The sequence below is a fragment of the Staurois parvus genome, unplaced genomic scaffold, assembly GCF_062004578.1.
Source record: "Staurois parvus isolate SC_StPar_1 unplaced genomic scaffold, SC_StPar_1.0 ptg001458l, whole genome shotgun sequence".
Lineage (NCBI taxonomy): Eukaryota > Metazoa > Chordata > Amphibia > Anura > Ranidae > Staurois > Staurois parvus.
Window position 1 is genome coordinate 136,721 of NW_028319254.1, and position 27,149 is coordinate 163,869.

General features: G+C 47.3%; 1 protein-coding gene across 1 annotated transcript in view; it reads right to left on the reverse strand.

The window, feature by feature from the left end:
* LOC149435868 (uncharacterized) overlaps positions 1 to 23,699 on the reverse strand; it is a 56,770-nt gene extending 33,071 nt beyond the window's left edge. Inside the window, exons 1-5 of the mRNA XM_089662345.1 lie at positions 23,637 to 23,699; positions 20,870 to 21,004; positions 9,634 to 9,757; positions 9,420 to 9,517; positions 9,134 to 9,340 (exon numbers count right to left, since the gene is read on the reverse strand). Of these exons, the coding sequence (XP_089518471.1) occupies positions 9,134 to 9,340; positions 9,420 to 9,517; positions 9,634 to 9,757; positions 20,870 to 21,004; positions 23,637 to 23,699 (627 nt within the window). The remainder of the gene's footprint in view (positions 1 to 9,133; positions 9,341 to 9,419; positions 9,518 to 9,633; positions 9,758 to 20,869; positions 21,005 to 23,636) is intronic.
* Between the last annotated feature and the right edge of the window lie 3,450 nt (positions 23,700 to 27,149).

Sequence of the window (27,149 nt, forward strand, 5' to 3'; positions counted from 1 at the left end):
TTTGAAAAAAGGACGTACATTTCTTTTGGGAGCAGCATTGCATGACCGCGCAATTTTCAGTTGAATTAGTGCAGTGCAGAATATCAAAAAGAGGCGTGGTGAGGAAGGGGGGTAAATCCTTTGGAGGGTCCAGCGAAAAAAAAAATAATTTTGTCTAATTTTGCCCAAAGTGTATTCTCCTCCTTGTCTTTGCTAAAAATAAAATCGCAATCCGTGTAAATGAATCGGTTTATGTGAAAGTTATAACATCTACAAATGGCGGGATAGATACTTGGATTGTATTTTTTATTACTAATGTGATAGATATTTTGGGCCTACAATAATTTTTACCATCATTGTGAACTTTTGATAGAAGTCTCAGTCTCAGTTCCTGCAACCTCCCAGAACTGCTAACTTCTAAGTGGACATTGACTGTATATAAGATTTCCCATGTGTTTTATCACCCCAACACCCCCCATGAAGGTTTCCTGTAGAGGTTTATGGCAGTATGGTCACCTGGCTGATGTAAGGAATAAGCCCCGGACCCGTCATTCCTAACACCTCCTAGGGAGTATTGTCATCCATCTTCCTGCAGGAACTGAATTCAGAGGAGGTACGATCAGCGACTGTCATCCATCTTCCTGCAGGAACTGAATTCAGAGGAGGTATGATCAGCGACTTTCATCCATCTTCCTGCGGGAACTGAATTCAGAGGAGGTACGATCAGTGATTGTCATCCATCTTCCTGCGGGAACTGAATTCAGAGGAGGTACGATCAGCGACTGTCATCCATCTTCCTGCGGGAACTGAATTCAGAGGAGGTATGATCAACGACTGTCATCCATCTTCCTGCGGGAACTGAATTCAGAGGAGGTATGATCAGCGATTGTCATCCATCTTCCTGCGGGAACTGAATTCAGAGGAGGTATGATCAGCAATTGTCATCCATCTTCCTGCGGGAACTGAATTCAGAGGAGGTACGATCAGCGACTGTCATCCATCTTCCTGCGGGAACTAAATTCAGAGGAGGTACGATCAGCGACTGTCATCCATCTTCCTGTGGGAACTAAATTCAGAGGAGGTACGATCAGCGACTGTCATCCATCTTCCTGCGGGAACTGAATTCAGAGGAGGTACGATCAGCGACAGTCATCCATCTTCCTGCGGGAACTGAATTCAGAGGAGGTACGATCAGCGACTGTCATCCATCTTCCTGCGGGAACTGAATTCAGAGGAGGTACGATCAGCGATTGTCATCCATCTTCCTGCGGGAACTGAATTCAGAGGAGGTACGATCAGCGACTGTCATCCATCTTCCTGTGGGAACTGAATTAGGAGGAGGTACGATCAGCGATTGTCATCCAACTTCCTGCGGGAACTGAATTCAGAGGAGGTATGATCAGCGATTGCCATCCATCTTCCTGCAGGAACTGAATTCAGAAGAGGTACGATCAGCGACTGTCATCCATCTTCCTGCAGGAACTGAATTCAGAGGAGGTATGATCAGCTGGACATTGGCCTATCATACATTCCATCTGATGAGTTACAGATGGCCGATATCTTTCACAAGTCACAGAGCTCCCCATTGAACAGAAATGGCAAATACTGGAATGTATTGAAGGGTGTGCCTTTACCTGGAATGGGGGGTATAAAAGTAAGCCATTGCTCTCCTTGTGGCCCCTCTTGGAGCCCAGGTGTCAGGACCCCAGGATGTCTGTGGAATGTACCTCCATGATTCTATGTGTCTGTCCTGTAGTCCTCTCTATGTACTGGTAATATACTGTATGTTAGACTGTGACATCATTGTTTGTGTTGTATCATATCCTTTATATTTTGTTATATTCCATTCATAGCAAGCTTCTTTTCTGTGTAAACCAATCAGATCTTTATTTGTTGTACAGTTGTTATCATTTGGTATAAATATTATTGGTAATAGCCGGATGGGGATTGGCTCAATTCCTGTATAGACAAAAGGTTGTGATCACTTATTATATTTACCATCAAGGGAATAAGTGAGGTAATGGTGGTGATCAGAGTACTATAGTGGGACTGTGGCTGGCATTCTGACTTTGGTGAAGCTGACTTGGTGTCACTGACATCTCCAGTGACACCAATACAGTGATCAGTGCTAATAAAAAGCACTGACACTGTACTAATGGCACTGGGCAGGAAGGGGTAACATGAGGAACCATCAAAAGGGTTGACTGTGTGTGTGCGTCACTGTAAGTACACTGCTTTGTATTGGTCTCCTATGCAGAGCCATATAAAGCAGTGTGCAGGAGTTGACAGGGGAGAGATCTGTGTTGTTTATACACAGGTCTCTCCCCCATCAGTAATACTCAGCAATCACTGGGTGCTAACAAAGAATCACCGGCTGGGACCCAGTGGTTGAGAAGAATGGCAGTGTAGGCAGGGCACACATGCACACCCCCTACCCAGAACTGCAGATCCACACATATATATATACATGATTTTGCACAGCCGTACCGCCCTGTAGCTGTATCTCTGATATAGTGCGGCATTGAAGCTGTTAAAGCCTAAGGTTAGTCACACATTTCTTCAAAAAACAGCACAACAGACAGTACTTACTGTCAATATGGAATGCCCCTTGTGCTGATGACTTCCTCCTTAGTTGAAGTCTTCCATCCTTCAATCCCCCCGACCTCCACAGTGCTAACAGGCAGATGAATATTCAGAATACAATGTCCTGGAAGGGGGGATTCCCCCATCCACCTCACTTGTTTGGATGGAAAAGAGAAAAGACCCTGTACCATTTGGGGACCAAAGATTCTTAGTGGGGGGAGTGTGTAGCCAGGTGCAGGCTACTAAGAGATGGAGGAGAGGAGACATTACAGAGTACACAACAGGTTGTTTCATTTCCCCTTATGGTCATGGATAGATCATTGCATCACATTTCTGCCTCTAGAGCACAGGTGTCAAACTTACGGCCCTCCTACTGTTGTCAAACTACACGTCCCATGAGGCATTGCAAGATTGTCAGTTACAAGCATGACTCCCAAAGGCAGAGGCATGATGGAACTTGTAGTTTTGCAATAGCTGGAGGGCCACCAGTTTGACACCCCTGCTCTAGAGGGAGACCACTCTTACTGAACCTGAAAGCAGAGGATCCTGGGACATGTAGTCCCTCATCCAACCCTTACTAAAGAATGAATTAGCCCAGAGACTACAACTGGCTTGAGAGCCAAAGCAACAGGGGATCCTTGGAGAGTTTATAAATTTACTGTGATTGCTGGTCTCGGGGTCTTGTCCTGGGGGCTCTGGAGAGTTCAGTTGTGTGCTGCCCTTCTGCTAGTTTCTGTGGAGAGAAACAGCAACACGGGAGTTCTACTTCCAGCCTTCCAGTGACCGTCCTACGTACGCAGCAATCAGTTCAGTGACACCGCACCTACTAGTGACCATCCTACGTAAGCAGCCAGCAGTTCAGTGACACTGCACCTTCCAGTGATCGTCCTACGTACGCAGCAATCAGTTCAGTGACACCGTACCTACTAGTGACCATCCTACGTAAGCAGCAAGCAGTTCAGTGACACCGCACCTACTAGTGAGCATCCTACGTACGCAGCAATCAGTTCAGTGACACCGCACCTACTAGTGACCATCCTACGTAAGCAGCCAGCAGTTCAGTGACACTGCACCTTCCAGTGATCGTCCTACGTACGCAGCAATCAGTTCAGTGACACCGTACCTACTAGTGACCATCCTACGTAAGCAGCAAGCAGTTCAGTGACACCGCACCTACTAGTGAGCATCCTACGTACGCAGCAATCAGTTCAGTGACACCGCACCTACTAGTGACCATCCTACGTAAGCAGCAAGCAGTTCAGTGACACCGCACCTACTAGTGACCATCCTACATAAGCAGCAAGCAGTGCAGTGATACCGCACCTTCCAGTGACCGTCCTACGTACGCAGCAATCAGTTTAGTGACACCGCACCTACTAGTGACCATCCTACGTAAGCAGCAAGCAGTTCAGTGACACCACACCTACTAGTGAGCATCCTACGTACGCAGCAATCAGTTCAATGACACCGCACCTACTAGTGACCATCCTACGTAAGCAGCAAGCAGTTCAGTGACACCGCACCTACTAGTGACTGTCCTAGGTACGCAGCAATCAGTTCAGTGACACCGCACCTACTAGTGACCATCCTACATAAGCAGCAAGCAGTTCAGGAGTACCGCACCTTCCAGTGACCATCATATGTAAGTAGCAAGCAGTTCAGTGACACCGTATCTTCCAGTGACCATCCTATGTAAGTAGCAGGCAGTTCAGTGACACCACACCTACTAGTGAGCATCCTACGTACGCAGCAATCAGTTCAGTGACACCGCACCTTCCAGTGACCATCCTATGTAAGCAGCCAGCAGTTCAGTGACACTGCACCTTCCAGTGACCATCCTACGTAAGCAGCCAGCAGTTCAGTGACACCATATCTTCCAGTGGCAGGTACCTAGAACCACATTCATCACCAGTGGCCAGAGACACAGGGACATCCATACTGACCATAATCAGTGGTTTCCACTGCAGCCCGCTGTGCATTCTTCACATCATCCTATCTTCTCCAGAGCCTGTTTACCCCCCTTTCCTGCACCACAGTATTATCTTCAGTCATGATTGGTGGGAGGGAGATTGTCCAACTTTCACTCTGTGCCTTACATATGGACACTGCTAGCAGACACCTCTACCCTCCCCCACTTCCTCTCTTTCTCACACGTGGACACTGCTAGCAGACACCTCTACCCCACTTCATCCAAGGAGATCCCATTGCTCCATCTTCTCTGCAGATTTGACCCAGTCATTATCATCCCCTATACTCCAACTGTTGAAGGGCCCCATCTATAGCCGGCAGAAGATGAACTCTCCTTGATCTCCATATACTGTATATCCATCGGTAACTCAGAGATGCTCCCACTTTCCATTAGCCAATCCCTGCTCCTCATCCCTCCACACCCGCCCCATATACAGTCCAGGCGTGGCAGTCCCGGGAGTGCAGCTGTAGCTGTGTGAAGCCTGAATGTCCCAGTAGGAGGAGTTCTGCCCGCAGTGTGAGCTGCACTCCTGGAGGACCCTGTTCCAGTCTATGCTGCACCACCCCCAGCTTCATGATTGGCCTTCCTCTGCCTCATTGTCTGATATCAATTGTCCATGTATTGCTACATGTTGGGGATTTCTGCTACAAATCTGAACTAGGAATAGAGAAAGGTAGAAAGGATGGCGCTCTACTTCCTGCTCTCTGTGCTTTCCATCCCCCATCAACCAATCACAATGTGTCTACAATCACCATGGAAATGATCAGATCAATGAAACGTTTGTCATAGACAGAACATCATGTGCCAATCATATACACAGACATTTGTATCACGGGAAACATACAAGAAGAAACATGTATGGAGAAAGACACGGGAAAGCCCCAATATGTGCATTCACCAATCACTCCTTCATTCCCGGTATACACACAATTCCATTGCTTCCATGTGTACACCATCAGTCACTCTTCTAGAATTGGGACATTTTATTACCACCCACCTCTTCAGTGATCCCCCACCATGCAAGTATTATCCTCACCTACAACTGTGGGCCTAATGAGTGCTTGGAACATTTGTCCACAAAGTATCAATAATAGACCTCCAAGTGTTTGTGAAATCTCCCACCACAAATGTACTCAGCCAATCACAGGGCAGGATAAAGAGAAAACAGGAGGCGCAACACCTAGCGCATTATCCAAGGTTTATTGTAAGGACTACAAAATACAAAACACTTCCAGACAAAGCATGTATCTAAAAAGCATTGATGGCCACAACGGCAGGTAAGGTGTCCTCACTGTCAGTGCGGTCAAATGGCTGATGCGTTTCGTGGACGAATCCCTTTCCTCAGAGCTGATGACCAGCCTCTGATGCAGATGTGTGATGAATGGAAAGTGGGAGCCTTGCTGGTGATGCCTGAATCACAGGGCAGGACTCCATTTTTATTCTTCTCCTGCCATCAATGGCCGACACGGTCCCACACTTCATCCATGTCTTTGGGGACCTCTGATCTCCTTATGAACTGTTCCTTCCATGATGAAGATCAGCCATGGAGTATATCTGAGGTGTATATCAGGGTGTGCTTCTTCCCCACATGAGAGCTGGGATGGGAGATTCCGCAACATTCATCTAGAAGACATTTCCCGCACTCAAGGCACTAATACACCTCCAGTGTTGTGTGGGACCCCTGATGTACAGGAAGACAGGACTTCAGTGAGGAACATTTCCCTCACTCAGGACAGGAAAGTGGCTTCTCCCCCATGTGAGATCTCTGATGTTTATAAAGATGGGATGTCTGTGAAAAACATTTCCCGCACTGAAGACAAAAATATGGTTTCTCCCCTGTGTGAGATCTCTGATGTGTGGAAAGATGGGACTTTTGTGAAAAACATTTCCCGCACTCATGACAGAAATACGGCTTCTCCCCCATGTGAGATCTCTGATGTGTGGAAAGATTGGACTTGTCTGAAAAACATTTCCCGCACTCAGGACAGGAATACAGCTTCTCACCCGTGTGAGATCTCTGATGCTTGTTAAGATTGGACTTATCTAAAAAACATTTCCCACACTCAGGACAGGAATACGGCTTCTTCCCCGTGTGAGATCTCTGATGTTTATAAAGATGGGACTTCACTGAAAAACATTTCCCACACTCAGGACAGGAATACGGCTTCTCCCCTGTGTGAGACCTCTGATGTGTGTAAAGACTGGACGTCTCTGAAAAACATTTCCCACACTCAGGACAGGAATATGGCTTCTCGCCTGTGTGAGACCTTTCATGTTTGACAAGATCTGTTTTTTGTGCAAAACATTTCCCGCACTCAGGACAGGAATAAGGCTTCTCCCCCATGTGAGATCTCTGATGCCTGGAAAGACTGAACTTCAATGAAAAACATTTCCCACACTCAGGACAGGAATACGGCTTCTCCCCTGTGTGCAAACTCTGATGTGTGTAAAGATGGGACTTCCGTGCAAAACGTTTCCCACACTCAGGACAAGAATACGGCTTCTCCCCTGTGTGACATCTCTGATGTTTGTAAAGACTGGACGTCTGTGAAAAACATCTCCCGCACTCAGGACAGGAATATGGCTTCTCCCCGGTGTGAGATCTCTGATGTGTGTAAAGATAGGACATGTCTGAGAAACATTTCCCACACTCTGGACAGGAATATGGCTTTTCTCCTGTGTGAGATCTCTGGTGTGTGTAAAGATGGGACTTGTCTGAGAAAAGTTTCCCACACTCAGGACAGGAATGTGGCTTCTCCCCCGTGTGAAATCTTTGATGTCTGTAAAGGCCGGAAATATGTGGAAAACATTTCCCACACTCTGGACAGGAATACGGCTTCTCCCCCGTGTGAGATCTCAGATGTTTGTAAAGACCGGACTTCTGTGAAAAACATCTCCCGCACTCAGGGCAAAAATATGGCTTATTCCCGGTGTGAGATCTCTGATGTGTGTCAAGGTTGCGCTTATGTGAAAAACATTTCCCGCACTCAGGACAGGAATACAACTTCTCTCCCGTGTGAGATCTGTAATGTGTGTCAAGATGTGACTTATGTGAAAAACATTTCCCACACTCAGGACAGGAATACGGCTTCTCCCCTGTGTGAGATCTCTGATGTGTGTTAAGATTGCCCTTATGTGAAAAACATTTCCCGCACTCAGGACAAGAATATGGTTTTTCCCCCGTGTGAGATCTTTTATGAATATTTAGATGGGATTTAAAATGGAAACCCTTCTCGCACTCAGTACAGGAGAACCTCTTCCCTGTTGGAAGGCCGGCCCGGTCCCGCACAGTCTGCGGTTCTTCAGGATACGAGGAATCCGATGGTCCATCTACACTGGGTGGTGCCAGATGGACATTGGAGGGAGCCGGGTTTTCTCCTGGACTATACTGTGTGATGTCCTCATCTTCTACTTTCCAGTCTGGAGACAAAGTGAGACAATCCTCGGAGGTTTTCCTCATCTCCCGGCCATGGACTAAAATACAAAGACGATTACTAGACAGGAGCTGATTGGTTCCCCCAAACCAGGACTCCACCCACATCAGGCAGCTTGGTCTCTGAGGAGCTTACAATTCCACCCTCAAGGGAACTAGGAAATGGCTCCTCTGATCTCCTACCAGGTCATTTCTTTATTCATGGACCTTAGTCAGAGAGTGAGGAAACAACCAGAACTGTCTTTTATAGGAGGGACAGTGATGAGGGGATTATAGGACGAGGGTCCCCACCCCCTCTATCACTCATCGCCATCTTCCCAACACAAGAAGTACATAGTGTGGGGGTCAGCAGTATGTAATGTACAATATAAATTATACAGTGTAAGGGTCAGGACTCATAATATTGGTATTCAGTAATCAGTGGAAGATTAAATATTTACTGTAGACAAGTTGCAGAGATCCCACACCGCTGCCTCCCATCTCCTGAGACTGCACTCAGTGACTTGGGTCTGAGACACTACAGACATATCCCTCCACCCGGCACAGCCAGGAAAGAACCCTGGGAGAATTGATCTGTCAGAGATATTACTAGACCCGGGCATGGGGATAAAGATACAAGACTCACACCCCAGGTGTCTAGGTCTAGTAACACTTATGGTGAAAATGAACATTTTTCTGCCAGCTGATCCCCAGAACCTCCATAAATCCAGTCTAGATACATAAATTGTGTCTGCAGCACAGAGAAGGAAGATTATCCGAGAGAAATCCAGGAATACAGGACGGGGAACACAGCTCAGGAAAGTGACCAGGGGATTACAGGCTGATATCACCCAGTCCCCGCCCTACTCTGGACCAATCAGTGAGCAGTATGGGTGGAGGAATGGATTTAGTGTTCATGACCCACCTGTGCTGATCTCTGTAGGAGTGTCCTCCTCTATAAATGTCCCCGTTATTCCATCCTCCTCCATAGACTGCTGATCATCCCTCACATACGCCTCTTCTTCTTCTGCTTTCACCTCAAATTCTATATCGATTGGATCTCCACTCTAAATCAAGGAAATGAGAGAGAATATCATCTGTAAAATGTAAGATTTATGATTGTGACATCACACACAAAATCCACACATTGTCTCCACAAGTCCATGTTCTAGATGCTCCATCCCACCAACCTTGTAATGGTGAGGGATGGTGTGACTTTCCTGTGTGGAATCCCGGGAATACAGAGGACGGGGACATCTCTCTGGTGGGTTCCTGGTATTAGGTGGCTCCATCATATCCTTGTGTCCTTCTGAAAACTCCTCCATCACTCCATACTCCTCATCCTCCTCTTTATACTCTTCTTTAACATCAATATTCTCATCCCCGAGGATTCCACTCTGAAAGATATAATAAAACATTCATTGTAACAAACATGCTGTGTATAAATCACAACTACCAATAATTGTCATCATCTACCTGATGATGGTGAGGGATGGTGTGACCTTCCTGTGTGGAATCCCGGGAATACAGAGGACGGGGACATCTCTCTGGTGGGTTCCCATGACTGGATCCATCTGTAGGAAACACACACACTGACTGAATCCATTGTTTCTATGTGTTTATCAGATGATGGGGGATCTAGGTGGATCCTCCGTACTGCTCTCTCCTTTACAATAAAGTCTCCTCTTACCCGGTGATGTGAGGGGCGGCTGATTGTCCATCATGACGTCCTTGTAGAGATCCTTGTGTCCTTCTAAATACTCCCACTCCTCCATGGAGAAATAGACAGTGACACCCTGACACCTTATAGGAACCTGACACACACAATGATACAGTCACCATCCAGACACATCCCTTGTCTGTTACTGGAGAATGTCCCAGAATTCCCGGCACCGCTCACCTCTCCTGTCAGCAGCTCAGTGATCTCTCTGGTGACTTCTAGAATCTTCTTCTTCTTTCTCTCTTCTATCAGGGAGGGAGGTGGAGGCAATGTGATGTCATATGATCTCCAGACTTCACAGGAGGAAAACTCTACATCTGAACACAAATAGTCACATCAAATGATATTCCCAGAATCCTCCTCACCTCTCCATTCAGGTCTCCATTTTATTAAAGCCCCACTTCAGGCTGAGGTATAATTCCCCCCCACAGGACCCCCACACTACGCAGGGTATAGGCTTGTTGCAGCATTCTGATGTCATTACATACAACGCAGGACCAACAGTCCCACTTTACATGTGAGGATACCAAGGGGCCCCACATCCTAAGAGCATCAGGGAAAAAGCAAGATGGAGGGACATTAGGAGGAGGAGCTGTGAGGTCGGTGTGATGTCATAGGATTCTCTGACTCTGGATGGAGGGACATTGGGAGGAGGAGCTGTGAGGTCAGTGTGATGTCATAGGATTCTCTGACTCTGGATGGAGGGACATTGGGAGGAGGAGCTGTGTGGTCAGTGTGATGTCATAGGATTCTCTGACTCTGGATGGAGGGACATTGGAGGGAGGAGCTGTGAGGTCAGTGTGATGTCATAGGATTCTCTGGATGGAGGGACATTGAGAGGAGGAGCTGTGAGGTCAGTGTGATGTCATAGGATACTCTGGATGGAGGGACATTGAGAGGAGGAGCTGTGAGGTCAGTGTGATGTCATAGGATTCTCTGACTCTGGATGGAGGGACATTGGGGGGAGGAGCTGTGAGGTCAGTGTGATGTCATAGGATTCTCTGACTCTGGATGGAGGGACATTGGGAGGAGGAGCTGTGAGGTCAGTGTGATGTCATAGGATACTCTGGATGGAGGGACATTGAGAGGAGGAGCTGTGAGGTCAGTGTGATGTCATAGGATTCTCTGACTCTGGATGGAGGGACATTGGGGGGAGGAGCTGTGAGGTCAGTGTGATGTCATAGGATTCTCTGACTCTGGATGGAGGGACATTGGGAGGAGGAGCTGTGAGGTCAGTGTGATGTCATAGGATACTCTGGATGGAGGGACATTGAGAGGAGGAGCTGTGAGGTCAGTGTGATGTCATAGGATTCTCTGACTCTGGATGGAGGGACATTGGGGGGAGGAGCTGTGAGGTCAGTGTGATGTCATAGGATTCTCTGACTCTGGATGGAGGGACATTGGGAGGAGGAGCTGTGAGGTCAGTGTGATGTCATAGGATACTCTGGATGGAGGGACATTGAGAGGAGGAGCTGTGAGGTCAGTGTGATGTCATAGGATTCTCTGACTCTGGATAGAGGGACATTGGGGGGAGGAGGTGTGAGGTCAGTGTGATGTCATAGGATTCTCTGACTCTGGATGGAGGGACATTGGGAGGAGGAGCTGTGAGGTCAGTGTGATGTCATAGGACATATAGACTCTGGATGGAGGGACATTTGGATGGGGAGATTTGAGGGGTCCTCTATATGCGGCTTCCATGCAAACCAAATCCTTGTTCCTGGGTGCGTCCTACCTCTCCTAAACTGAAGAGTGAACTTTGACCTTTATAATCCACAAATATGTCCGGAATCTGCGGAAGTAAGCTGTCATGTGATCAGGTGACGTGCGGAGGAACGGAGTGTAAATAGCAGACAATTGTCTCCAGAGCCCCTAATGGTGGGGATGGATTTGGCGGCGTGCTGGTGCCAAGTTTCCTCCCCCCAGGGTCACTGCAGGTGTGGAGAAAAGCTGTGTAAGAGGATATGGAGGAGAGATGAGGAGGAGATCCAGGAATCAGGAGAAAGGTCAGGGCAAGCAACAGACGAGCGCATCCAAGAGACCAAGCCGGGGTCACTACACAGAAAATCAATCCAAGGAAACAACAGGCAGGACGAGGAATAGCAAGAAGGAGCTGAGAGACAAATGAGAATATTGCTCAGCCAATGGGAGATGATCTCAGCATGACTTCCATCATGAAGGAGATGAGGGGGAGGGGAGGAAGTCACTGAAGGTGACCATAGATCCATGGAAATTCAGCTGGTTCAGCAGGGATCGCTCACATTTCCATCCATGTGTGGCCACTGCCGGATAAAAGCCACTCCCCCAGCGGCTGCAGCCAATAGCTTCACTGCTGATCTGTGTATTCTGAGAGCGGAGGAGTCCCCCCATTGTCAGAATACAAGAGTGCAGCGGGGAGGATTCCCCCATCCACCTCCAATGTGTGGATGGGGGAATCACTTCAGTTTTTATGGTCATCCCGCTGGCTGAACGATAAAACTGAACCATGTAGGCCAGCTTTGGGGGCAAATATATTATCATCAACTCCTCCCCCTGAAGGGGTTCATCTACGTATTACCTCCTCTGCTGCCAGATCCAGGAATGTCAACTCTGCTTCCTCCTGATTCACCTTTCCTCTAGAATGTCCTGAGTGTACCTGACATCACTTCCTGTCTGTACCTGACATCACTTCCTGTCTTCCATAGAGACTTCCTGTCTGGGTAGAAGTGAGATCCCCACCTTGTGGAGCTCAGAGGAACTGCAGCCCCGAGAAGCGTCTGGTAGTGTGACCCCGGCCTTGTGCTGGGTGTGTATGGACTGTAGATCCTTATAGAGGGGTCACCTCCACTCCCACCAAGGGGGACAGAAATATATGACTCCTCGGGGGAGGGGTTTTGGCCCCTTTGATTTTGCAGTAACATTGATTGCAGATTTAGTCCTGTAGAACATCTGGTATATGGATACAAAGCCCCCCAGCTGGGAGTAAAGGGTGGAGAGTGATTGAAGTAGATGCAAAGTGGAAGCGGTGGACTTGCAGAGAACACTATACTGAGCACACAATATTGTCTGTCTCCATGGATTTGCACAGGATTTGAGATGATTTCCTATAGCAGCAAATCTGATGAGATGAATGAAGTGGGTGTAAAGTGGAAGCAGTGGATGTGCAGGGAGCAGCATCTTGAGCACAAAGCACTTTATGTTGTGGATGGATTTGCACACGGTTCAGTTTCCTTCATTTATTGATAAACCCCATAAGACCAATGAAGTGGGTGTAAAGTGGAAGCAGTGGATGTGCAGAGAATAGGATTTGGAGCCCCGAGCTCTTTATCTCTGAATGTCTCCACATATTTGTAGTGTATTTGTGATGATTTCTGTGCACACACAATAGGACAGCGCTGTGACACATAATGCTCTTCTAGATGACAGGGAATCCTTCCCTTTGTTACAGCAGCAGTCCGCTAGAAGGTTTTTGTAGGTTTGGAGTTGTTACACATAGCGCGGGTTTTATCCATTTATAGTGATGACATCATTGCCCAAATCTGGGGGTCACCAGCCATTTCCACCCTTTACTCCCAGCTGGGGTTATTATTATTATTATACAGGATTTATATAACACCAGCAGTCTGTGCAGCGCTGTACAATATAAGGGGGGCGGTACAATTACAACACATTTCAGTACAGAAGGAATAGGAGGACTCGGCTCGTGGAGCTTACAATATGAAGGAAGGGGGAGGGGATACAAAAGGTGATAGCTGGGGGGGATGATCTGATGGAGATGATTCAAGTACAGTTCTTAGGTGGAGGTGGGGTGAGCTTCCTTGAATAACTCAGTTTTCAAAGATCGCCTAAAGGCAGATAGGGTGGGGGCTGACCTGACATACTTCAGTAGGGAGTTCCAGAGGATGGGAGAGGCTCTGGAGAAGTCTTGGAGTTGAGTGTAGGAGGAGGTGAAGGAGGAGGTGACAAGGGAGCTAGAGATCAAGATGTCTTGGGAGGAGTGGAGCCAGCGATATCTGTGGATGAGATTGGTGATGTAGCCGGGGCAGTGTTGTGGATGGTTTTGTAAGCTGCGGTTAGTATTTTGAATTTTATATGTTGGGTTAGTGGAAGACAATGAAGGGATTGGCAGAGAGGGGTGGAGGACAGTGAATGGAGGCCAGTGGAGGGATTGGCAGAGAGGGGTGGAGGACACTGAATGGAGGCCAGTGGAGGGATTGGCAGAGAGGGGTGGAGGACACTGAATGGAGGCCAGTGGAGGGATTGGCAGAGAGGGGTGGAGGACAGTGAATGGAGGCCAGTGGAGGGATTGGCAGAGAGGGGTGGAGGCCAGTGGAGGGATTGGAAGAGAGGGGTGAAGGACACTGAATGGAGGCCAGTGAAGGGATTGGCAGAGAGGGGTGGAGGACAGTGAATGGAGGCCAGTGGAGGGATTGGCAGAGAGGGGCAGCAGTCGCTGATCAATGGGTAAGGTGTATGAGTCTAGCGGCAGTCGCTGATCGGTTGGTAAGGTGTATGAGTCTAGCGGCAGTCGCTGATCGGTGGGTAAGGTGTATGAGTCTAGCAGCAGTCGCTGATCGGTGGGTAAGGTGTATGAGTCTAGCAGCAGTTGCTGATCGGTTGGTAAGGTGTATGAGTCTAGCGGCAGTCACTGATCTGTTGGTAAGGTGGATGAGTCTAGCAGCAGTCGTTCATCGGTTGGTAAGGTGTATGAGTCTAGCGGCAGTCGCTGATCGGTTGGTAAGGTGTATGAGTCTAGCAACAGTCACTGATCGGTCAGTAAGGTATATGAGTCTAGCAGCAGTCTCTGATCGGTCGGTAAGGTGTATGAGTCTAGCAGCAGTCGCTGATCGGTTGGTAAGGTGTATGAGTCTAGCGGCAGTCTCTGATCGGTTGGTAAGGTGTATGAGTCTAGCAGCAGTCACTGATCGGTTGGTAAGGTGTATGAATCTAGCAGCAGTCGCTGATCGGTCGGTAAGGTGTATGAGTCTAGCAGCAGTCGCTGATCGGTCGGTAAGGTGTATGAGTCTAGCAGCAGTCATTGATCGGTCGGTAAGGTGTATGAGTCTAGCAGCAGTCACTGATCGGTTGGTAAGGTGTATGAGTCTAGCAGCAGTCGCTGATCGATTGGTAAGGTGTATGAGTCTAGCAGCAGTCGTTGATCGGTCGGTAAGGTGTATGAGTCTAGCAGCAGTCGCTGATCTGTTGGTAAGGTGTATGAGTCTAGCAGCAGTCCCTGATCGGTTGGTAAGGTGTATGAGTCTAGCGGCAGTCGCTGATCGGTCGGTAAGGTGTATGAGTCTAGCAGCAGTCGCTGATCGGTTGGTAAGGTGTATGAGTCTGGCAGCAGTCGCTGATCGGTTGGTAAGGTGTATGAGTCTAGCGGCAGTCGCTGATCGGTTGGTGAGGTGTATGAGTCTAGCAGCAGTCGCTGATCGGTTGGTAAGGTGTATGAGTCTGGCAGCAGTCGCTGATCGGTTGGTAAGGTGTATGAGTCTGGCAGCAGTCGCTGATCGGTTGGTAAGGTGTATGAGTCTAGTGGCAGTCGCTGATCGGTTGGTAAGGTGTATGAGTCTAGCAGCAGTCGCTTATCGGTTGGTAAGGTGTATGAGTCTAGCAGCAGTCGCTTATCGGTTGGTAAGGTGTATGAGTCTAGCGGCAGCATTCATAATAGACTGAAGGGGGATAGCCTGTGTAACGGTAGACCAGTGAAGAGGGAGTTGCAGTAATGGAGGCGGGATATAACCAAGTCATGGATAAGTTGTTTTGTGATGTCATTGGTCGGGAAGGGGCAGATTTTGGAAATGTTCCAGAGGTTGAGGCGGCAGGATTTAGCCAGTGAGTGGATGTGGGGCCCAAAGGAGAGGTCATAGTCTAGGATTACACCTAGCACCCTGACATGAGGGGAAGGACCAATGGTTGGGTTGTTGATCTTGATGGTAAAGTCGCGAGCTGGGGATCGGAGGGAGGTAATATTACAGCTCGGTTTTGGAAAGATTGAGTCTAAGGTAGTGATGTGACATCCATGCTGATATGTCGCTCAGTAGATTTGTGATACGGGAGGAGATTGAGGGGGTGAGCTGGGGAGTGGAGAGATAGATCTGGGTGTCATCAGCATAGAGGTGGTATTGGAAGCCATGGGAGGTTATCAGATGGCCCAGGGAGGAGGTGCAGAGAGAGAAAACAGAAAGAGGAAGCGGAGCGGAGGAGGAGGAGTTGTATGTGACACTGAAAGTGCACTGAGAAAGGTAAGAGGAGACCCAGGAGAGAGCAGAGTCATGGAGGCCAATGGAGTGGAGTGTACTGAGGAGGAGTGGGTGGTGCACTGTGTCAATCTATAGTCACTCGATTCTGAAGAACAGCTTTACGGGTTCCTTGGAGGTCGAGCAACAGTTCCTGCAAAGCCATAGAAGTATGATTCAGACTTCTTCCCAGACTACATGCTAAAGGATTAACAGTTCTACTAACATTTATAGGGAACGTTGATCCCGGGAATATCCGATTGCCTCTCGGGGGATCAGGGAGGAATTTTTTTCCCCTGCAGGAGCAAATTGGATTGTGCTTTAATGGGTTTTTTTTTCCTTCCTCTAGATCAACTCTGGGTGTAGGAGTATATCTTTTTTTCTTTTAATGGTTGAACTGGATGGACTTTTGTCTTTTTTCAGCCAGACTAACTATGTAACTATGTCCTTGTGTTATATAATGGTAATGCTGGTCCTCCTACAATAGATCCAACTAAACTAGTGTATTCAGCTTTGGAAAGCAGTGTGATGTCTGATATACAATCTTCTGATACAATCTCGGTCCTCCTTCTTGATCTTAGATCCTTCTCCATAGCTTTAGGATGCTCAGGCAATATCATACTCAGACGGCTCCAAGTACAAGGCCCTCCAGTAATATTCCTGGAATATATGAATATGTGGGATTTCCACAAGAAAACAACCATCCTAAAGGTAGTGTGACCTGCTGAGTGTGGCTGGGCTGTGATAGAACATGATGACAGCTCATTGGGTTATGTACTGAACTACATGTTCTATTAGACGTACAGAAAATCCTGTCCTGAGGAGATCGGGTTGTGTGATGTGGGCCATATGGAAATCTGAGATCCCAACACCGGGGAATCTCTTCAGAATCACATGTCATATTGTAACACATCTCCTGGGGGAACATTCAACGTTTTCATACCAGTCATATATTCCCAGCCTTTATATGGACCTGGACAGTTCTGACAGTCCTCATACAATGACATAGATGGTCCACCATCCATTCTTACATCAGTATCACTCATTACTCTGAAAATGTCCCACAAAACCGAGGTTGGGGTGGGAATGGCCATCAAACATGTAGTTAAATGATCGGCAGCATCTCTGACAGATGGAAATTGGGAACATTCATCACTCTCCTTGCCATATGAACCCAGACATTCTCTGGTGGATTTAACAGTTTATGTGGATGTGTGCGTGGGGCAAGGGTCAGTCTTATGGGACTGCAACATCCCCCCTGGTAAGGTGACCCCCATGTTGTGGACATGTGGCCTGGTATGGATCAGGAGGGGGGGCACACTACAGCCCCCCTCTGCACTCTGTATGGTGGGCTGTATATAATATACTGCTGACCCCCGCACTCTGCCCCGTTATTGAAGGGTGTGAGGTGTCACCGAGGAGCAATGTTCTATATTGAAGTTTGCCGTCATTGCACCGACACACACAATAGTTTTTGTTCAATAAAATGTTTTATTATAATTTTACATTTAACAAGATTGAAGCATAAAAATCAGGAAACAGTAAAGGAAGGAATCCGATTGGTCAGGAAGATCCCTTGTCTGGAATGTGGGGGCGGAGTCATTATTATTGGTGTACAATACAATACACAACGTGTTCCATTATTATAACAAAGTATTGTAGAAAAGATCCCAACATAGAAAATGGGGGAAAGGAGGAAATAAAGGCGGATATGAAGGGGAATCTGTGTACGGGGAACACCTTAACAATCACCACCATTTTATTCTCCAGGGCCTCTGATGTCACAGAATAGATGTTTGGGGGTTTATCTCATCTTCAGGACCAAAATCTGCATTTTCCCATGTGTGCAAAATCATGCAGAAACAGCTCTGGCAGTGAGAGGGTTAATGTGGGCTAGATGGGATCCCTCTGCTGGGGTGACATTAGAGCTCCCCCTAGCTGCAGCCTGGTAATAACATTGCTGGGAGGTCTCTTCATTTCTCTGCTCCATACTTCCCGTCTTTATAGAAACGTCTCCTGACATTTGGGGGTCTATTCATAGAATGTTTGTATAGCAATTCCCTCAGTGAGAGTTCATGTCCATTCCTCCTGTGTGAATGGGGAACCAATGTTATTAGGATCACATCTGAGCTGCTGGAATGTCTTCCATTGATGGAAAATACATTGAAAACTTCTTCTCCTGCCATCAATGGCCGACCCGGTCCCACACTTCATCCATGTCTTTGGGGATCTCTAATCTCCTTATGAACTGTTTCTTCCATGATGAAGATCAGCCATGGAGTATATCTGAGGTGTATATCAGGGTGTGCTTCTTCCCCACATGAGAGCTGGGATGTCCAGCAACATTCATCTAGAAGACATTTCCCGCACTCAAGGCACTAATACACCTCCAGGGTTGTGTGGGACCTCTGATGTACAGGAAGACAGGACTTCAGTGAGAAACATTTCCCTCTCAGGGCAGGAAAGTGGCTTCTTCCTGTGTGACATCTCTGATGAATGCAAAGATTTGACTTCACTGAAAAACATTTCCCGCACTCAAGACAGGAACACGGATCTCTTCCATGTGAGATCTCTGATGTCTGTTAAGATTGGACTTCTGTGAAAAACATTTCCCACACTCTGGACAGGAATATGGCTTTTCCCCCGTGTGAGATCTCTGATGACTGGAAAGATGAGACTTCTGTGAAAAACATTTCCCACACTCTGGACAGGAATATGGCTTCTCCCCCGTGTGATATCTCTGATGTTTGTAAAGATCATACTTTCGTGAAAAGCATTTCCCGCACTCAAGACAGGAATATGGCTTCTCTCCTGTGTGAGTTATTTTATGCACATTAAGATGGGATTTAAAATGGAAACCTTTCCCGCACTCAGTACAGGAGAAGCTCTTCCCTGTTGGAAGGCCGGCCCGGTCCCGCACAGTCTGAGGTTCCTCAGGATACGAGGAATCCGATGGTCCATCTACACTGGGTGGTGCCGGATGGACATTGCAGGGAGCCGGGTTTTCTCCTGGACTATACTGTGTGATGTCCTCATCTTCTACTTTCCAGTCTGGAGACAAAGTGAGACAATCCTCGGAGGTTTTCCTCATCTCCCGGCCATGGACTAAAATACAAAGACAAAGAGGATTACTAGACAGGAGCTGATTGGTTCCCCAAAACCAGGACTCCGCCCACATCAGGCAGCTTTGTCTCTGAGGAGCTTACAATTCCACCCTCAAGGGAACTAGAAAATGGCTCCTCTGATCTCCTACCAGGTCATTTCTTTATTCATGGACCTTAGTCAGAGAGTGAGGAAACAACCAGAACTGTCATTTATAGGAGGGACAGTGATGAGGGGATTATAGGACGAGGGTCCCCACCCCCTCTATCACTCATCGCCATCTTCCCAACACAAGAAGTACTGCACTTCCTTATTTAGTCCATGATTTAGTCATGAAGAACAGCGGGGCTGAGCCCCACCAGAGGTCAGAGAGTGAGGATGGGGGGAGAACAACCAAGATGAAGACTGGACTGATCCTGAAGACCACCATCATTGGGGTATTGACTCCTCCCTCATTATCACTTTCTGTTTAAGGGTCCAAAGTTGGAGGATGTTTTCACATTATTATCACCATGTAAAAGTCTGTGCTCCAATCACATCATCCGATATAAAATGTCCAGCTGGGAGGAAATGGGGAAACAAAAGAGAATCCATATTATGTGTATATATAGCAGTGGGGGGAAAGCAGGAGTCTGGAGTATGAAATGTATAACACAGAGTATATAGTGCAGGGGTCAGGAATATGTAATGTACAACATAGAGTATATAGTGCAGGGGTCAGGAGTATGTAATGTACAACAGAGTATATAGTGCAGGGGTCAGGAGTATGTAATGTACAACATAGAGTATATAGTGCAGGGGTCAGGAGTATGCAATGTACAACATAGAGTATATAGTGCAGGGGTCAGGAGTATGCAATGTACAACATAGAGTATATAGTGCAGGGGTCAGGAGTATGTAATGTGCAACATAGAGTATATAGTGCAGGGGTCAGGAGTATGCAATGTACAACACAGAGTATATAGTGCAGGGGTCAGGAGTATGTAATGTACAACATAGAGTATATTGTGTATTTAGTGTTCATGACCCACCTGTGCTGATCTCTGTAGGAGTGTCCTCCTCTATAAATGTCCCCGTTATTCCATCCTCCTCCATAGACTGCTGATCATCCCTCACATACGCCTCTTCTTCTTCTGCTTTAATCTCAACTTTTATATTTATCAGATCTTCACCCTAAACCAATAAAATTAGAAATTTCACATAATGTATAAAAAAGCTAACATGAAAAATACAAATATTATCTCCACAAGTCCATTTTCTAGATTCCCCATCCCACCAACCTTGTAATAGTGAGGGATGGTGTGACCTTCCTGTGTGGAATCCCGGGAATACAGAGGATGGGGACATCCCCCTGGTGGGTTCCTGGTATTAGGTGGCTCCATCATATCCTTGTGTCCTTCTGAAAACTCCTCCATCACTCCATACTCCTCATCCTCCTCTTTATACTCTTCTTTAACATCAATATTATCATCCCCGAGGATTCCACTCTGAAAGATATAATAAAACATTCATTGTAACAAACATGCTGTGTATAAATCACAACTACCAATAATTGTCATCATCTACCTGATGATGGTGAGGGATGGTGTGACCTTCCTGTGTGGAATCCCGGGAATACAGAGGATGGGGACATCTCTCTGGTGGGTTCCTGGTATTAGGTGGCTCCATCATATCCTTGTGTCCTTCTGAAAACTCCTCCATCACTCCATACTCCTCATCCTTCTCTTTATACTCTTCTTTAACATCAATATTATCATCCCCGAGGTTTCCACTCTGAATATATAATAAAAATGACATCAATGGTAACAATGCACATAATGTACAGATCCTAATGATACTGATAATGATCAGTGATTGGAGAATGTCCCAGAATTCCCGGCACCGCTCACCTCTCCTGTCAGCAGCTCCATCTTCTTCTTGGTGACTTCTAGAATCTTCTGCATGTTGTGTCTCTCAGGGTTTAGGGAGTCACATGGAGGCACTGTGATGGTCATATGATCACCTGACTTCAGAAGAGGAAATCTCTGTATTGAGGAACCAATAGGAATATCATGTTAGACTCCCAGAATCCTCCTCACCTCTCCGGTCAGGTCTGTGTTATTAATAGAGATAAGAGTGATGTCATGTGACCTCCCAGAATCCTCCTCACCTCTCCGGTCAGGTCTGTGGTTTATTAATAGAGATGAGAGTGATGTCATGTGACCTCCCAGAATCCTCCTCACCTCTCCAGTCAGGTCTGTGTTTTATTAATAGAGATACGAGTGATGTCATGTGACCTCCCAGAATCCTCCTCACCTCTCTGGTCAGGTCTGTGTTTTATAAATAGAGATGAGAGTGATGTCATGTGACCTCCCAGAATCCTCCTCCCCTCTCCGGTCAGGTCTGTTTTATTAATAGAGATAAGAGTGATGTCATGTGACCTCCCAGAATCCTCCTCACCTCTCCGGTCAGCAGGTAGATGATCTCCAGGGTGAGGTTTAGTATCTTCTCAGTCATGTGACTCCGGTCCTCCTCCATCCTCATTGGTGCCATCATGTGATCTATACAGGTCTCCTTGTAGACGGATAACTTTGGGAAATGAAAGTAAGAATGATTTGGATGGTATTGGTCACACAATAATAGGATGTGGATGTGAGGGGGGAATAGGAGGGTTGCTGGACATTGAAGAACTACTCCCCCCATGGGAAGACATTTTGTTTGGACTGTTTAGTGTTTACTACAATTTTGAGGTCCGGGGCCCCTTTTCTCTGTTGCGTTTGTTTGGTCTCTGAACTGGTTTTGATGAGTATTAGATCTGCAGACAAGGAATGATAAATCTGATCCTTCCTATGACTAGTTTGCTCTGAGGCAGTGCTGTGAGGTCAATGTCGGCTCATCATGCAGGGATGGTCACTTTACATCACCCGACGCCCGGGACATGTAGTTCTGGGTGCCGGGCAAGTATTGTTTTTAATCTTTATCCCTGCTGAGGGCAAGCCGCAGGGCTCTCCTTTCAGGTGCCAGCCTCTGCCACCCCGTATGTGTGAACCTCCCTTGTACCTACTATGCTTCTCTGGCTCTGCTTGCCCATCTGTGGGCACAGTTCAGCGGGTGCCAGAGGGTAGAGGGGACAGATGTCAGGGCTCTGTCCTTGGCAGAGGTGTTAGGAGACCTGGCAACCCTGCCAGTACCTTGCATGGCCGCAGAAGTTCACATTGGCTCAAATTTGGTGGCAAACAGCCTTTATAAGGAAGCCCTGCACTACTCTCAAGTGCTGGTTGATCTTTGGCTCCCCAGTACCTTGTTCCTGTTCTACTGTGAACTGTGATTTCCTGTTCCTGTTCTACTGTGATCTGTGATTTCCTGTTACCGACTCGGCTTGCTCCTGGACCTGTCTTCTCTGCTTAAACCCTGACCTGACCTCGGCTGGCTAACGGATATTCTCTCTTGCTCCTCTGTGCATGACCTCGGCTTGGCTAACAGATATTCTCTCTTGCTCCTCTGTGTATGATCTCGGCTATCCCATCTGACTATGTCTGTTCTGATCTCCACCCAGTACCAGACCTTGGCTTGAACCGGCTATCCAGTAATCCTGTTCCCCGGAAGGGCTTTCATACCTCGCACAGGTGCCACCTGTCTGCAGACCTCATCTCAGTGCATCAGCTGTGCTCCTGGGTGGACCACCAACAAGCACTCCTACAGGTGACCTGTGCCACTTTGGTCCTGATTCCTGCTGTCCCACTCTCAGGGGAGTCTGGAACTTAGTCACAAGGGAAGCCCTCTGTCAGGGCTCCCAGGTATGACCAGAGGTGTGTGACTGAAGCAGGGAAACGCAGACCTCAGATATGTTATAAACAATATAATTTATTAACACTAACAGTACAAACATAAACGCAGTGCAATACTAAACATAATACAGTGCAAACAAACCAAACCAAACCACCCACAGATAACAGTATATACAAGCAAGCGTCGTCAGGCAGGCCGGGTCAATATCAATTGGGCAGGTAGGTACAGGGGGAGCAAGCGGAGAATGGTCGGGGTCACAGGCCAGGTTCAGCAGGTAGCAAGCAGCATAGTACAGAGGGTCAGGCAGAGGGATGGTCCGGGTCACAAGCCAGGGATCAGAACAGGTAGCAAGCAGCGTAGTACAGAGGGTCAGACAGAGGGATGGTCAGGGTCACAAGCCAGGATCAGAGCAGGAGAAGTCAGCAAAGGAACAGAAACAGGATGCAGGACAGATACAGGGCCCAGGACAAACACAACACCAAGGCAGAGTCTGCAAGTCTGGCCATCCCTTAAATACACCAGTATCATCAGTTCCAGGTGTTAGCTGGCTGAAAGGTTGAGTCTCTGATTGCTGGGAGCACCCGCTGGCCAGCCCTGGTACTGCAGATCAAAAGGCAGGTGAGTCCCACCATTGCTGGCCAGTCCATTCCTAACACCCTCTCTCCATTGGCGTCTCTCACCAGGTACGTGACAGTATCAATCAGCCATTATGTCTTAGGCCGAGAGATGTGCTTCCACATTAGAGGCCCTGTGCCAACAGATGATGGCACTTACGCAAGTGGTCAAGGATCTGCAGGAGGAATATTTTCAGCTGGAGGGACGTCTTCATTCGCTCACTACTGCTGCGACCTCTGCAGACCAGAATCCATTGCCTAGTCCTATCCCTACAGTGGCACCAGCCAGTTCACTTTCCACTGTTACACCCGCTGTGGTACTACTCAGGGTTACCATTCCGGAACGCTTCCTGGGGACCAACGTAAATTCCGAGCCTTCAAGAATGCTTGTGAGTTGTATTTTGCACTGCAACCCAGGACCTTCTCACTTGAGACAGTTAAAGTGGGGTTCATCATTTCTCTCATATCTGATGAACCTCAATCATGGGCACACAGCCTTTAGGAACAAAAGAACCAGCGCTAAACTCAGTGATCACATTCTTTGAAGCCATGGCAGCTCTTTATGATGACCCCCAGAGGACCTCTACTGCTGAATCCACCCTTCATGCTCTACAACAAGGCCGACGGCATCTGGAGGACTACATTGTGGAATTCTGCAAATGGTCCGCCAATACCGGGTTGAATGACGCAGCCCTAAAATACCAGTTCCATCTAGGTCTGTCTGAGTCCCTCAAGGACGAATTGGCTAGGGTGGAGGCTCCCTCCTCCTTGGAGAATCTAATTCAACTCGCTACCTAATTGGATCGACGGCTACAGGAGAGACATTCTGAACATACCCAGACCCTTTGCCAAGGGTTTTGCCAAGGGTTCCAAGACCAGTGGATTCTGTCCCTATTTCTCCGCCTATCAGCACTCCTGAAGTAAAACCCATGCTAATTGGCCTTCTCTGACCTGCCTTATCTCCAGAGGAAAGATTACGCAAACGGCAAGGCAACCTATGCCTTTACTGCGGGGCTGTCATGGATCCACACCGTACACACATGCCCACGGCGCCTAGCTAACCGAGGTATGCACGTCCGGCCGTGACTTGGGGTAAAGAGGGATGAGGGGGTCTTACTTTGAGCATATAAGATTGGCCATGATACGCATTCACAGCCCGCACTGCATCTGGCCACTACTAGAGGTAGACTCCACTCCAATCCAGCTGGATGACCACACACAGGCAGATACAAATCTTATATACAATCTGGTGCAATCTAAGGGTTGGGGAGCAGTCTAGCAATTGGCAAACACTTCTAGCATTCCTCCAGCTATCCTACAAGCTAGAACCCCGGAGTGAATGACGATTCCACTGTCCACACACCCCCACACCAGTCACACAACAAACGGTAGCTTGCCACCATCCAACAGTTTGTCGGCAGACTGGTCTGCTGGGCCACCACACACACAGATCTCCATCTGGCAGATCTGCTACTTTACAATCTGCATGCAATTTGCCAACACACAGTGCAATTGCATACAGATTGGCAATGAACTTAGACCGAGCACATAGACACTGTAATACAATAATCTCTCCGGAGATATGAGCCCGAGCTTAAGTATCCAGAAGTCACTTATTAACTTTATGATTTAATATCCTGAAAGTGGGCTGTGCATAGAATATGTACAAAGTATAAAAAGTTACAAATAATACAGAAAATACAAAAAGACACACAATTGGCTATTGACTATAAAATAAAAGGGAATAAAAACAGAAATAAAACTTTTACTAAGAGTTATCCTGTGACTGGAGCAAGTTAGAGAAAGTCTGCGATTCGCCAGTAAAATAGAAATGGCTCTGTACGAATCACCCCGTCCATATCTCAGGGTCCTCAATTTATTGAAATATGGACATAGGCTGGACATTAGCCCTTGGCCAATCAACCCTGTACCAGCCCACAGGACGTTCTGGGTACTGAAGTACCCAAAGTCGGTTGGACCAGGAACGGTTTGAATCACCAAGTCAGGGATAGAATTTCCGACACCAGCGCATCAATCTGATCGCGACAGTACTAATCACTGTTCAGCTGTTGCAATCAGGTGCCATATAACTGTTTTCTGCATTTCTCTGGGATTCTACAGAGGCTACAAATACAGTTTTACATGCAGATGTAGCTTACAGTGTGTCCAATCAGAAGGAAGTATTTTCATCTCTCTGCAACTAATATTGTATCTTTTATGAGAGATGAAATATATTCCTCTGATCTGTGGATATAAATCACAGCTAGCAGACAAAGTGGAGCCCTCTCCTGGTCTCCTGCTGCTTCCCGAAGCTGAAATGGTTGGAGCTCTTCTTTTAGATTTCAAGAAGGTGGCAATCTCTGGCTACATAGGTGACAACGTTTTATTGACATGCTCTTTCCTTTCAGATGCTAATTGGTGAACATATGTCTCTGACTGAATTCGGAACACTTATCTTTAATAACATGGACTGAAACTAAATTTACAATGACATATTTCTACTGATCACATCTCAACTACTCAAATCTTACATTTATGTCACAGGGCCATGGGCCATTTCTTAGGCAACTGCCCAGTGCGACCAAGTAAGTCCAGCCAGCCTCATCCTTCATATCTCCAGTTATCCAGAACCTTAACCACCCATGTCGTTCTACCCATGTCATTACAGGTGGCTGGAAAGGAAGTCAAGTTGTGGGCAATCATTGATTCGGGAGCCTGTAGTTTTTTCTTGGACATCAACCTTGCCCAGAACCTAGGTATTCCTCTTTGTCCTAAAACACAAAGGTTTAATGTACTCCTAGCAGATGGCACTGCTCCTAGCTCAGGACCCGTTACCCAAGAAACCATTCCCATCCTAGCCACAACTGACTCTGTCCATCAGGAATTCATCTGCTTTGACATCCTGAGATCTCTCATGTTTCCAGCCATCCTAGGAATACCTTGGTTGCAAGCTCACAATCCACAAATCAACTGGCTCAAGAAAGAAGTCACCTTCCCATCAAATTACTGTATTCAGCACTGCGGCACTCCCACACCCACCAATTTCCCTGTGTGCCTCTCAGTTCAGCCTACATCAGATGCCAGTCAATCCGTTCCCCCTGCCTACCACCATTTCCTTGATGTATTTGATAAAAAGAAAGCTGACACTTTACCATCTCATCAATCATATTGTTGCCCTATTGGGCAGCTTCCAGGGGCAGCCAACATTTGCCAACGTTTATCGGACGTTCATCAAGGGCTTCTCAACCATTATAGCCCCCATTACCCAACTCACTAGCCAGCATACACGTTTTCTCTGGAGACAGGAAGCACAGACAGCCTTCAAGCAGTTAAAAAAGCAGTTCACTTCTGCTCCTGTATTACAACACCCAGAGCCAACACTTCCCTTCATCCTGGAGGTGGACGCATCAGAGGTGGCTACAGGAGCCAAGGTCCAAAAGCTCTGCTCCATCGGGTAGCTTTTTGCTCTAAGAAACTAAGCCAAGCTGAAAGGCACTACGACATAGGCAACAGGGAACTTTTGACGATCAAAATTAGCTAGTCACCCAATTATGATCTTCGCAGATCATAAGATTCTAGAATATTTAAGATCTGCCAAGCGCCTAAGACCGCGGCAAGCTAGATGGATCCTATATTTCTCCATGTTCAATTTTCACATCACCTACTGCCCAGGATCCAAGAACGGGAAGGCAGATGCTCTATCACATATGTTCCCGGATTCAGTTGAAAGTTCACCCCCTGATACCATCCTGTCAGCCCAAAAGTTTTTGTTGATCCAGCCCAGTCT